This window comes from Artemia franciscana, chromosome 18 (assembly GCF_032884065.1).
Source record: "Artemia franciscana chromosome 18, ASM3288406v1, whole genome shotgun sequence".
In the NCBI taxonomy this organism is placed as follows: Eukaryota; Metazoa; Arthropoda; class Branchiopoda; order Anostraca; family Artemiidae; genus Artemia; species Artemia franciscana.
The window spans coordinates 33555790-33570604 of NC_088880.1; the positions used below are offsets into that span (position 1 = coordinate 33555790).

The 14815-nt window shown below is 35.4% G+C and overlaps 1 protein-coding gene across 5 annotated transcripts in view; it reads left to right on the forward strand.

Annotated features, from left to right (window-relative positions):
* LOC136038898 (diacylglycerol lipase-alpha-like) overlaps positions 1-14815 on the forward strand; it is a 127528-nt gene that overhangs the window by 43409 nt on the left and 69304 nt on the right. For all 5 annotated transcript variants that reach the window (XM_065722375.1, XM_065722376.1, XM_065722373.1 and 2 more), the window contains exons 3-4: positions 1306-1473; positions 10332-10430. In XM_065722375.1, the coding sequence (XP_065578447.1) occupies positions 1332-1473; positions 10332-10430 (241 nt within the window). In that variant the 5' untranslated portion in view covers positions 1306-1331. The remainder of the gene's footprint in view (positions 1-1305; positions 1474-10331; positions 10431-14815) is intronic.

The following is a 14815-nucleotide window of genomic DNA, read 5'->3' on the forward strand; positions in this document are numbered from 1 at the left end:
GACGGATACAAATTTTGAGATAGCCATTTTGTTCAGCATAGTCGAAAACCATAATACCCATGTATTTGGGGATGATTTAATCCCCCACAATCCCTGGGGGAGGGGCTGCAAGTTACAAACTTTGACCAGTGTTTACATATAGTAATGGTTATTGGGAAGTGTACAGACGTTTTCAGGGGGATTTTATTTTGTTTGGGGGGTGGGGCTGAGGTGAGGGGGCTATGTTGGAGGATCTTTCCTTGAGGAATCTGTCATTGGGGAAGAAAAATTCAAGGAAAAGGGCGCATGATTTTTTAGCATTACTATAAGAAAACAATGAAAAATAAATATGAAAACGTTTTTTCAAATGAAAGGAAGGAGTAGCATTGAAACTTAAAACGAACAGAAATTATTACGCATATGAGGGGTTCTAAAAATACTTTAGCATAAAGAACGAGGTATTTAGGAGGAGATAAATACCTCGCTCTTTATGCTAAAGTATTTTTAGTAATTTCAGCTATCTATTCTACGGCCTTTCAGATTCAGGGGTCATTCTTAAAGAATTGGGACAAAACTTAAGATTTAGTGTAAAGAGCGAGGTATTAACGAGGATACAAACCTCCTTGTATACATAATAAAAATATAAGATTATGATAGTTTGTTACGTAAGTTGCTAGTTTCTAAGTTACGTACTTTTTTTTACTAATAAAAACGTTCTTCAAAAATTAAAAGTTCTAGTTGCCTTTTTAAGCAACCGAAAAATTGGAGGGCAACTAGGCCTCCTTCTCCACCCCTTATTTCTCAAAATCGTCTGATCAAAACTAAGAGAAAGCCATTTAGCAAAAAAAAAAAGAATTAATATACAAATTTCATTTTAACAATTTATATGCGGAGAGCCAAAACCAAACATGCATTAATTCAAAAACGTTCAGAAATTAAATAAAAAAACTCATTTTTGTAGCTGAAACTAAGGAGCGACATTAAAACTTAAAACGAACAGAAATTACTCCGTATATAAAATGGGTTGTCCCCTCCGCAATCCCTCGCTCTTTACGCTAAAGTTTGACTCTTTGCCACAATTCTACTTTTTAAAACAATTAAAAGCTTTAGCGTAAAGAGCGAGGGATTGCGGAGGGGACAACTCATTTTATATACAGAGTAATTTCTGTTCGTTTTAAGTTTTAATGTCGCTCCTTACTTTCAGCTAAAAAAATGGTTTTTTTTTTTATTTAATTTATCTAGAAATTCGACTTATACATCCTGTTAAATTACGCATAATCTTACTTTTGCTGTATCATGTCTTGTTTATAATTTTTATATTTCTAGGTCAAAGAGCCTGTATCGAACTGGGGATGGAATTGATAATTGGTCATATAGTCATTTTCTCTGCAGCTTGCCTTTTAGAGCTTTTTATTGCCTTAATGTCGCTTCGTGGGACTATTATGGAAAGCCAACTTAGAAAACCAGCTATTCCACTGCTATATATTCGCTTTAGTAGGTATTAAAAAAATATTTAATATGTGAACAGGGGTTACCAGAAACTTTTCAGTGATAAGGGTCCGTCTTAGGCCTTTGCTAGGTAGCATAGACTATTTTTAGAGCTAGTGTACTAAATTTAAGAGCTTACAGGTGTTTTTGCCTGAGGTTAAACTATATAAAGAGTAAAAGGAAGAAACAAAAAATACTGTTTTTACTCATAGATGATTTTGTGTTTAAATCTTGCAGGACCTGAAGGGTGTCTAGGACTTTGTAAATTCAACCTGAATAGGGAAGTGACGATCAATTGCATTTCGTGACAAACTGGCTCAAAAATGCCTCAAAGTTTTTTGGTTCAATAATTTTTAAAGGAAAAGCAAAAAGAAAACACTTTGGAACTACACTAAATATTTAGGATTGATGATTTAACCAAAAGGAAAAAGAAATTACTTTCTGTAATTACATGTTAAAATATCTTCTTTGATTTCATTGCTAGTAATATCCCCTCTATTCGTTTTATGATAGCCCTATTCCTACTTTTAATGGATTCAAGCGGTGCCCGTCATTCCATGACAGGCAGCAGGTGCGCGTCATAGGGAACTAAGAGACGCAGGTGAATGTTACCTAATATGGGATATTTTCAGATGTTTGTTACATAATAGGTAATGTTCACTTTTGCATGTTACATGAAAAATATCGTTTATCATTTCTTAAAGTGTTACAAAATAGGGTTTGGGGAGTTACGTAATAGGGTTTGTTACAGTCTACTAGTCAAGCAGGGAAGTCTTTTTTTGAACAAATGTTTCTTCAAGGGGTTTTTTCAAGACGTTTCAAGATACTTCAAGATGTTTTATTAAGACATTTGTCTTTAAAACGTTTTTCGAGACATGTCAAGACCTTTCAAGACATTTTTAAGGCATTTTTTCTTCAAGATATTTTTCAAGACGTTTAAGGCATTTCAAGACGTTTTTTAAGATATTTTTCTTCACCACGCTCTTCAAAATATTTCAAGACGTTTTTAAAGACATTTTTCTCAAGACTTTTTTTAAGACGTTTCAAGATACTTCAAGACATTTTTAAAGACACACGCATTCACACTTAACACGCAAGACTTGGTGCCCATGAGGGAATCCCCGCTTAAAACTGAGGAAGGCACACACGTGAAATGGTACGTAATGATAATGCACATGCGGGTGTTACGTATTGGTGGCATTCACGTAGGATCTTACTTAATTGTAATGCATACGTTGGATAGGATGCAATCTTACACGCATAGGGTGTTACATAACGACGAGGGGCACACGTGGCTGTTATGTAATGACAGTTCACACGTGGTAGATACGTAATGGCGCGTGCACACTTAAAATATCACGTAACAGCAGTGCACATGTTGGATGTTGCATAATGCTTAGACATTTCAAGTTATTTATTTTTCAAGGTGGTTTTTTCTTCAAGATTTCATTTTCTTTCAAGATGTTTTTTCTCAGGGTAACTTTATATTCTAAAGATTTTCGTCCCCATTAGGATTCGAATGGGACGGTGCCCTAAAGAGTTGGACTGACAATCTATTTCTAATGATATGATTCAGGTAATAGATTCTGCGAAATAACCTATTGCATGCAAGGAGAATCCCGTCTTCGCGAGTACTAGAATTATTAAGCTATTCATTACGTTTTTCCTATGACTACAGCAACTGACACACAGGGTGGAAAATTGATTACTGAAATTTGCTTATTGTGTTGTATCAGATTAACGACGCTTCTTGACTACTCAGGTCCCTGCGTCGGCCCTGCAGTGCATTCCTGCAGCATGATTCGATCTCTGGGTCCCGTATTACCAAGCTAAGGTCAAACCCACTGCGCCACCACAGGACTGAAATTTGCTTAAGTTTCAATCACCTGATTTTTTTTAAATAATTCTTAGTTTTATAAAACAATATTGCTATCAGGGGTTAAATGAAGGTGAGAGGAGCTACAATATTCTTAAATTGCGTAAACGATTACCTATCGAAGTTTTACCCTAAAACAATAAATCTAAAAGATATAGACTTATGTGTATACACCTTTTGCTAATAAAAAAAAAATACAAAGCATTATTAAAACATAGAAAGGGCACTTGAAACTCAACAAAAGAAAAACAAAATGTGATAAAAACCTGACATAGGATAGAATGTTTACAAAAAGAATAATGAATTAAAGAAAGGCAGGGTCCTAGCAACCAATTCCAGAGGGGAGGGGTAATATTAGAGGTAAATTTAAGCCCTATTAAGAGCTATTTCTGAAAGCTTTTAATGAAAATTCCGTGTTTCATTCAGTCAAGACTCTGCATATTCACGCCACCAAGACAATATGTGGCTAACCCACCCTATTAAGCAATTCCAGAGGGGGGGAGTTACTATTGAACATAAATTTAAGCAATATTAAGAGGTATTTCTGACAGATCCTAATGCAAATCTCTGTGAATTGAAAATATCTGGTGGCGTGAATTGGCGCATGGAAACATCACATTTAGGGGGGGGGGGGCAGATGGTACCGTGTGACATCAATATTGTGACACAGGCTGGGAATGGTCAGAAAAAATAGCTACCGAAAATAAAAATTATATCTATTGGGGACTTTAAAGCGTCAGAAAAAGCTTAAAGGATGACGAATTTTTATAATCCTATTGAAAATAAGGAGAAGGCTTGTCCAAGAAATGTTTTAAATTCTATGTGATGTCAATTGCCTTGGACTATCACATTCTAACAATGAAATGCGAAGTCCCGCTGTTCAAATAAAAACCATGTTCAGTTTCAGATTTTTAAGCTTATTTTTGTGTGGAAAAGGCTGAAAATGTCTTAGAGATGATGACGGATACCACGAGAAGAAGTCGCGTAATGCCAAGGTGGCGTGAATTGTTCTGGGGGCATCACAAAAGAGTTTAGTTACAAAAATACAAATCAATGGACTCTAAGCATAATTTTATTAAGAAAATATATCGAAAATGTCTCAGGAATGATGATTTCTATCTTAGGGTTGTCAAAGGGCAGCCGTATATTGCCACGGTGGCGTGAATTGCTTGGACTAACATGTTCTACAACTTAAAGTTAAATTGGAGGTGTTAAATGAATTTTTCTGGTGTGGTGGGGGGCTTAAATCTAACACTTAGTTAAAAGAAATGAGGGAGTTTCATCAGAGCCTCTCAGAAATACCTCTTAATATTGCTTGAATTTACCTCTAATATCAAATTTTCCCTCTGGAATTTGTTGCTAGGACCCCCACCTTTCTTTAATTCATTGTTTTTTTCATATATTTTGTCCTATGTCAGGGTTTTTCACATTTGTTTTTTCATTTGTTGAGTTTTAAGTACTATTCTGTGTTTTAATAATGCTTTTTTATTTTTTTTTATCAATATTAGTTTTATATACAAAAGTCTGCATCCTTTGGATTATTTTTTTAGGATGAAATTTCGATTGGTAATCGTTTACATAATTTAAGTATCTTGTAGCCCCTCTTGTCTTTATTTCACCCCTGATAGTGATATTATCTGATAATACTCTCTGAAAGCATTACTTGACAAGCAGGTGTACTTCAAATTTAAGCTAATCTTAGGAATCGAGTTTCCACACTGCAAGTCAGTTATTGCAGTCATTGGAAAAACGTAATGAATAGCTTAATGGTTCTAGAATGCACGAACATGGAATTTTCCTTACATGCAATAGATTATTTCGTAGAATCTATTACCTGAATCATATCATTAGAAGTAGATTGTTTGTCCAACTGTCTATGGTACCATTCCATTGGATAGAAATGGCCCTTTCGAATCCTAGTGAGGACAAAAATCATTAGTATATAAAGGTTATCTGAGAAAAAACCCCTTCCAAGAAAAAACTTTGAAAAAAGGGAATTTGTCATTTTCAACATAACTAATAATTCTCCTATTATATAAGAACTTAAGGAATCATGCAGAGTAAAGGCCTTGAAATCTCGCCTTGAAAAACATCTTTTAGAAAAATGTCCTAAAAACTTCGTGAAATGTCTTGAAAAATGTATTAAAGAAAAATGTTTTATAAAAACATCATGAAATGTCTTAAAACGTCTTGAAAAAGGTTTTGAAGACAAATGTCTTAAAAAAACGTCTTGAAATATCTTAAAAATGTCGTGAAGAAAAATGTCTTAGAAACATCTTGAAATGTCTTGAAACGTCTTGAAAAACATCTTGAAGGAAAAATGTCTTAAAAAACGTCTTGAAATGTCTTGAGGAAGCCTCTTTAAGAAACATATCCTTAAAAAAACTTCCTTGCTTGACTAATGGAATCTAACAAGCCCTATTACGTAAGACCCAAAACCCTATTATGAAACATTCGAAGAAATCCTAAACCTTCTCTATTATGTAACATGCAAAAGTAAACATTCCCTATTACGTAAAAAACACATGAAAACATCTTCTGTTACGTAACATGCACCTGCGTCTCTTAGTTCCCCATGACACGCACGTGCTGGTTGTCATGGAATGACAGGCACCCCTTGGATACAGGGATAGGGCTCTCCTTAAAAGCAGGGATAGGGCTCTCATAAAATGTATAGAGGGGATACTACCGTTGATTTTGCCTGTGACGTATTTTTGCAAATCGATCATATTATTTCCTAAGCGTAGGCCAGAAGGAGAAACAATAACACTGCCTTTTAAAAGCTCGATTGGATCTGGTGTGCAATTTTAAGCCCATAAAAAATGAAGAGTTTTTGATGTCGTAAGATTTTTTGAAAGTAAACTCTCTGTTTCTGTGTAATCGAATATTTTGTAAAATAAAATTTTGTAAATAAAATTTAAGGAAGATAAAAATTAATCTATATTGCTACGTAAAGAAATGCTGCCCTATTTGCCACACAGATTGACCTATTTACTACGAGCAGTTACAATACTTGCCAAACAAACATTTTGTCTAACCTGAATTGAATAACCTTAGTTTATTAGCATGTGTTCCTGTTTAGGGGTTTTATTCGTAGGAATGTATATAATTTAGGTACACTTTAAGAGATAACACTGAAGTGAGTTTTTATCGAGCAAAGAACACAGATTGAACATTAAATTTTAGTCAAAGGTATACAGAGACAGATAAACAGAAACAGCAACAGCAACAGCATAGGTGGACTGAGAAACAGAAGTCGGTGCAAACAATGAAATGATTTCTTAGACCACACACTTTCCATTTATGATCAAAGTGAAATGAGAATAATGAAAACAGGCGAAACCTTTAGCAACACAATGCACTTTGACAGAAAAAACCCTTTTTATATAAATAATAATAAAGTCAAAACATTTTGGCATCATATTATTCGCTTATTCACTTATTTGACTTCATTGAGTAACTGATTTATCAATTATTTTTCTTATTTATAAACAGTTGAAATTTTTCTGATTTGAGTAAATTTAATTGTAAAAATTTAGATTTAAATTCATTAAATCTAAATAAACCCCTAAAAACAAAGATTATGTTTTCTATTTAGCAAGTATTGATTTTATTGAATTTGAAGATAAGACCATTTCTTTCAACATTTTATACTACTCTTTAGTAAATTTTGCAATATACTTTTGTCGTTCATAATCACAAAATTTGATTTTGATCATAAACACCATTTATTATCATAAAAATATTTGAATGTCACTTTTATTAATTTTTAATTTCAATTCAACAATTTTTTTTCGGTTCCAATATTTTGTGTTCAGATTATGTTAGTGTTTATAATTTTCATTACTGTATGTTTGCACATATTCCTTTTCTGTAATTTCAGTTCTTTGCGACGAACTATAGGCCCCTGAAAATGTAAAATTTTCGGTTGTTTTAAAATTTTAAGATTGGGTTGAAACCCAATGTTTCTTTTTTTCCCTTTTAATCATAGAAACACTACTTTTCCTGTGTAGCAAGAAAAAAATTATTATATATTGTGTAGTACATTTGGAGGAAAAACCGTTTCTTTAATACTAATATTTTACTCTTGGTATTTCCTGTTGTAAATTCTTGCTTGCAAAAAGTTTCAAAACTTAGTTTGTTACTATTTAAAAATCGTTCAGGACCTTTAATCAAATTTTCGTTTTCAGTTTTATTAAAGTTTTCAATTCCAATTTAAGTGCATTTCAATTTAAAACTGCATTTGGATTGTGTTAGTGTTTAAAATTTCATTACTCTCTGTGTCTGTACAATTGTATTCCTGTTCTATAATTTAAGATCTCTGTTACGAACTCTACTTTTTTGCCTTTTTTGACTTTTATTTATATAATAAACAAAATATAAACTATTACAGATATAAATCACTACACTAGGGAAAAAATTAAAATTTGCTAACGCGTAGTGATTAACTACGTAAACATTCCTAAAGGCATCCTAAACTAACAATAATAACAAAAAAAAATCTACACAAACATTTCTAGGAACATCCTAAACTTAAAAAAATACTTAAAAAAAGTTTTCGGGACTAGATTATGCATATAATTAAACACAAACATCGCTGCTTGATAGTCTCTTATCCGTCCAACATTGAGTAGCCTTAGAGACTCAAAGCATGCACTGGTGTCTTTAACATTTAATAGCTTGTTTTTACCAAGTGATTTTACCAAGTGATTTGCCTTGCAGAAATTGTTACCGTTCTAAAACCTTTTCAGACTTTAATTGTATTTTTAAATTTAGATTTAATTATTTCTTCAGATTAGCGTTTAGTATTAGTATTACTTTAGTAACAGTAACCTAACCTGAACGCTTTGTGATGAAGACATACGACGTAAAACAAGACTGCGACGACGTGAGTGAATTTAGGAAAGAAACATTTCTCCGACAACAGACCAAGAACATGCAGAGACTTCCTCCATCTAGTGCTTCGCTTTTACAACATATCCTTAGAGCTGCACTACAGTCAGGTCATGTGTTGAGTCGCAGCCTGGAATCAACACCCACCCTTCCCAGTTTTTCTGACTTTGGCTGGGTCAGAGGCACCGATGGAAAGTGGTTTCCCAGTTGGTTAGGTTCCCTTCCGCCAGCGTCAAAAGTCTGTCGCGAGACAGTGCGTTGTGGTTGCCCTAAAGGGTGTGAAAGAAGGTGCCGCTGCAGGAAATTTGACCTTAACTGTAGTCCACTATGCTGGTGCTAATCAAAGTGCTTTAATTGTTGAACATGTGATTATTCTTTTTACCTGAAGATTCGATTGATCTCTTTGTGTTCCTGCTAAAATTATAATTCTTAAATGCTTTAATCCGTCCGTTTAGCCTATGTTGATGTCTTCATCACAAAGTGTTCAAGGTCGTGTACTTGCAGTTCTGTCACTTGGGAAGGCTGGTTTGTCAGTTGAAGGAAAGTCTCCGTCAGTCCTGGCATATTTCGCCAAGTCGCAAAGAACTGCCTCTTTGAGTGGTGGATAAAAGAAGAAACCGTATCACATCCTGTAAACGCTTGGAAGACCGAAAGTGCCTGTGATTTCGTCGGCCCGAGCGATCGAACTATTTCGTGAACGGGAACGTACTTTAGGTGTGTACCGACACCAAAAGCAATAAATAATTCGGATACTCCAATGCGATCAAAGCATGAGGTCCCAATCACAATCACGTCTGTGTCCACTGTTCGTATGAGAATCGACACATGTCCTTGTAAGACTGCGTCACAAGCGCGAAGCAAAAGGTGGGTGTCAGGATCTTCCTGTGAACATAACTGGATTAGGTTCTGCTCTTCGAATGCCTGGTTAGCTATGCCACGTGTTTCCAGTAGTGCAATATACTAATTTTGACGTTGGAGACCTTTTCACGACAGCATGGGATAGCAGGTTAAACAAGTCTGTTTTGTTTTCATCTACTTGCAGGAATTCTTTCCACTTCAGTGGGATTTGTGTGTTCGGAACAACTTTTAGCCGTGAACCCTTGCCTCTCTGACTTCTGACTGACGACTTTAGACTATCCAATCTGTAAACATCGAATACGAGGTCAATTCTCTCTACATGTCTGAGCTGATACTCTATCATGGGAAAAACACGTTGTTTGCATACTCTCCGAAGGTCTTTGAATTCCCTGGGTTCAACATTTGCACCAGAGCAGTTCCGTCTATCAGTTTCACTGTAACATTTGGAACGTTAACCTCAGCAGCTGGGGTTAAGCTGATTAAGACATCAGCAAGCTCAGCCTTGTTGCCGACACGAATCTGGCCATCAGACGTCAAAGCCGGTGGATACTGACTGTTTTCGTGTTTGAAGAAGGCGTCCTTGTCGCCTCCTCGAGTTACGCAGCCCACGTAAAGTGCTCCAAACAGTGATACATCATTTCTAGTGGCGCTGAGCTGAGTTTTCACTGCGGTTGGTCTTTTCTTCTTAGACCCCCCAAATATGGCAATGCAATTCTTGATTAGTAGTAGTAGTAGTAGCAATAGTAGTAGTAGTAGTAGTAGTAGTAGTAGTAGTAGTAGTAGTAGTAGTAGTAGTAGTAGTAGTAGTAGTAGTAGTAGTAGTAGTAGTAGTAGTAGTAGTAGTAGTAGTAGTAGTAGTAGTAGTAGTAGTAGTAGTAGTAGTAGTAGTAGTAGTAGTAGTAGTAGTAGTAGTAGTAGTAGTAGTAGTAGTAGTAGTAGTAGTAGTAATGGCAGTTGTCACATAATACCTTCTTGGTTGGTTCAGCATCTCCTCAACATGCCCTAATAGTTTCACCTTAATACTCCAAGCTGTTTCTGAGATGTTACTGATACACCCTTTTGATAACCTGTAGGCACATTGTGGAACGAAAGAAATAAATAATGGATAGAGCCTACTCCGGCAGCGCTATTTTGCTGCCTATATTAGTGCTTAGAATCTTTGTTACTGTTTGTCTACATATCTGTATCCCTGTTTTGTAATATCGAATCTCTACTGTATCATTATTATATTTTTTAGGCCTCTACTTGGTGGAACTTCTCTGGAGCGTGTTAAGTGGCCTTTGGCTCTTCAGATATTACTCTCTCTGTGAGACCAAACAGTCTGAAATTATTGTTTGTAAGTATTAGATCCATTTTAAAGCTTACTAAAAGCCAAAATCAGTTCTTTGGAGCTCGCGAGTTCCCTTTGGATCAAAGTTCGGGCTAGCAGCTAGCTAATTTTATACTCGAGAAGTTTGAACATTTGCAAAATCGTGACTATCAATCTTTAAAGCGGGTCTTGGGTAATCAATACAGCAATGTGGATTTTAAGTACCCTCATGTATTTGACGGTACTAATGGAACCATCACTTACTATAAAAGGTAAGCTAGGAAAATGTGAGTCGTTTATATACTTTTTTACTTACTTTGACATAAAGCTCTTGCTCAATTCGCCAGCGTAGAGGGAACCAGTCTTCAGTGCCGTTAGTCGTCTCCAGAGTGGCCTGTTTTGGGGATGGATAGGTGCTTCTCTGCGGTCAATGTCCAACGCTGTAAGTCTATCGCGGATTATATCCGCCAATCTCATACGTGGTCTACCTCTGGCGTCTGCCTCGACCCCAGGGGTCGAGCGGGACTCGGGCTGTTCGTACAGGGGTGGTAATTTAAAGGACCAGAGGATATCCATTTTCCGTACCCTGTCGAGCCACCTAGCGTGTTCGATTTTTCAGAAGTATTTTGCCTGGACAGCATCTACCCTCATCATCTGCAACTATGTCAAAGGCCAAGTCTCTGACGAGCACAGCACAACTCTTGCTATCGAGGCAGAGTAGATACAAGCTTTCTTGAGATGGCTGATTTGGGGTTTGTGGAATATTGTTCTCAGAAGACGGCCAAAAATGGCACTCGTCTTTGCTGCCATTACTGATATCCCTGCATCTGGATTCCATTTGAGCAGACAATTGAACCAAGGTAGGTAAACTGCTTGACAATCTCAACATCTTGGCCACATACTTCTATAGTTGTCAGGGGGTGCGTGTTGTCTTGTCGACAGGCAATATTTTGGTCTTGGTCCAGTTTACACTTAAACCAAGTTATTCTACAACAAATGCTAGCGTTTTCATGGCAGTTTTGATGTCCGCGAGATTGTAGCATACCAATGTAAGATCGTCAGTGAAGTCGACATCTGACAGAACTTTTCCAGGAAAATCAATGCCAAACAGATGCGCCAACAGTGTTTTATTGAGAACATGGTCCGTGACACTATTCAAGAGTTCGGGAGTAGCAGCACAGCCTTGCCGAGCAGCGTTTCTAATTTGAAATGTGATAAGAGCTGGTCATTTACAATGACACCGCTATCGGTCTTATTGTATACTTCCTTCAAGAGATTGGCAATTTTCTTAAGTACTCCAGCAGATTGAAAGATCTGCTACAGTGGCTGTCTGTCGACATTGTCGAAAGTGGATCAAAAATCGAAGAAGGCAATGTATGCCTTCCTTTTATATTCTAGAGTTTTCTCTTTCAGCTGGCTGAGTGTATGGATTTGCTCAGTAGTGGAACTACCTGGCTTAAACCCAGTCTGCTGTAGGCGACAAAGGGTATGGAGGTACTTTGTTGCCTACTTGAGGAGCAGCACGGCGAAGAGTTTGCCGGGTATCGAGAGCAGAGTTATGCCACAATAGTTATTACCTTCTGCTTTACTTCCTTTCCTCAAATAGACTGGCACAAGTAAGCCTGTTTTCCAGTCTGATGGGATCATTTCAGAGCGACACACAGTATTAAACAGCAATTAGAGCCAGAGGGTCATGGATTGATCACCATTTTTAAGAAGTTCTGATGTCGGGCCACATACTCCTTTCGGTAATACAGATAAGAAATAAATTGAAACAAATCTTTTCTGATTTACTACTTTCACATTCCCCTTCCCATTCAAGAGTCACAAAGTGAAGTTAAAAGGGGTAACAAATATATTTACTATAAAGTTTGCATGATTACTTTAACCAAGTTAAAGAGCAGGAGAATAGCTTTCCCAAAGACCTCGCGATTTGGAACCAAATTAAATATTTATCAGAACTGTAAAATGACAGTTCATACCGTTCCAAAGTAACCAAGGAGTTTACTATGCTCAAGCAAATATTATAATGCCACTGCGTCTTATTATCTACTAAATTTCATAGAATAGCTGAATTACTTGCTACTACTGCTAGTAGGCTACTACTACTACTTTTATCAACTCATTGCAGAACCAAACTGCCTGAGCCCAACATAGCTGCACAAGCTCCTCCTCCATCCCATTCTGTTTACAGCGTCCATTTTAGACCCTCCCAAGAAGTTCCTATTTCTCTTAATTTTTCATTGCTATATCCTCCTACCAGATTTGGGGACGACCTGTTTTTCGTTTGGCCCTAGACATTAGACCGACAAGGACTATCCTTGGCAATTTGCCATCATCCATCCGCAAAACGTGTAAGCAAGCTGCTTTCATTAACAACTGGCTATCCCGACTTTAGATGTCTTTGGCTCCCGAAATTAGTAAGCTCTCAACCTAAATTTAAATTATAAGGACCGGATTTAATGTAACTCGTTTTTAAAAATAATTGTTGCTCAACAATGTCGTCATTACTGAAAAAGTTCAATTTTTGTTTATTTAGAATATTTCTGTTTTTGTTTATTTAAAAACATTTTTGGCACGTGTTTTGCTTCACAAGATAAAATATCAATAGCAAAGTGGCAAACAGACAAACAAAAGAAAATTTACGTTAATACTGTCGTACAGAGTGTAAAAGACGCCATTTGTTTTAATTGAATTGTTAATCAAATTTATTGTTCAAAGATATAAGTTTTTTGTATTGAAACTTTTTTTACTGCATGTTTTGAGTACTAAAAACCTAATATGCATAATATATATTAGTACACTGAGAGACTGACAAAAGAATAAATTGTATTATGATTCTGCTGTCCCAAGTGTAAAAGACGCAATTTATTTTCAAATTAAATTGTTACTCAACATTGGTTTCAATCTTGTTATTCTAAGATCTCATTTTTTCAGTTACGTGTTTTTGTACTTCAAGCTTCGCTTCTACAATATGGACATAGAAAAAAAAACTGAGTTTTCAAATGAAATTGCTACGTTTTTAAAGTCTCCTATCTATTTATTTTTGAATCCGCTACAAAATAAGAAGCGGAGCTGCAAAAAAAAAAACACAACAAAAAACAAAATTCTTCAAAAAAAAATCAAGCGAGTAAAACCCCTATGGGTGGGGATATACTTAATTGTCGGCTGGAGTAGTTTATTAGCAAGCTCCTTAGGTGTTAAACATGTATCTGGGAATCCTTAAACAGATGAAATTTCTTGATTACTGTGTCATGGACGCGTATGTAGCAAATAATGGGAAAATTACAAATAATGTAAACAGACTTTTTTGTTTTAACCTCAGCATGGTTAAACAATCAAATAAAACAATAGTTTGTCATTATTAGATCATTAAAAGCACTCTTTTTTTTAGTATGGTTCCTAACAAAATGTAAAATACGATATTTGTTTTAAAAGATAATTTGCCTGTTACTGACATGCTACCAAATAGAAAACGAGCAAATATCCTTATATAATAATGGTAAAATGTTTTGCTTGATTTCATTAATGTTTTATTTAATTTTTTTAATTTGGTTTAAGTTGGTAACGTATTCTCCTGGGCAAAGCTAGTAATTGTTTATTATCGGAGACACGAATAACCCCGCCTTTTTAGAACCTGGTTGGTTTTGGGAACCTTTCTTGGAGAAACTTTAATCCAGTAAAAACAACAAAAAATCTGAATTCCACTCAATTGGTTCTTCTGTATGAAATTGTCAGCCAGTAAAACAGATTGAATGTTTGTGTTTTTTGTTGCTGTGCTTTTCAGGGAAGTTACCCTTTCACCAACACTATCTTTTTTGCGTACCACCTCCTGCCAGAACATCAAAATATTTAAGACTATGCTTATATAATTTGAAAATCAGTTTTTTAGGTGTAATATTTTTATATATAGTATATATATATATATATATATATATATATATATATATATATATATATATATATATATATATATATATATATATATATATATATATATATATATATTCATATATTTTATATAGTTCTTTATATAAATTGTTTATATAAAAGACCTTTTTAGTGACTAGAAAAGCCATAATTCATAAAATTATGGTTAAAATATGAACTTAATGAATGGAAGTTAAACAGTGTCAACACCGAATAATGTGGTTGTGACCATTAAATAAACTTTTTAGCAAGCCGAAGCGAATGGTTGCGCTTGAGCTAATTGAGAAAGCTACAAGGCCTACTGATTGGATATGGCAAGGGTTAAAAAAAAAGTTCATGGTTGTGTGTCGTTCTAAACAAAATATCAAACGACTATTTTATTCCAAACCAACAGTTGAAGAGGCAGCATAGTACTTCATGCAGCCAAGTATTTTCACCATGCTAGAGGTCAGGCAACTGGACATTCATTCTTGATAGGGAAT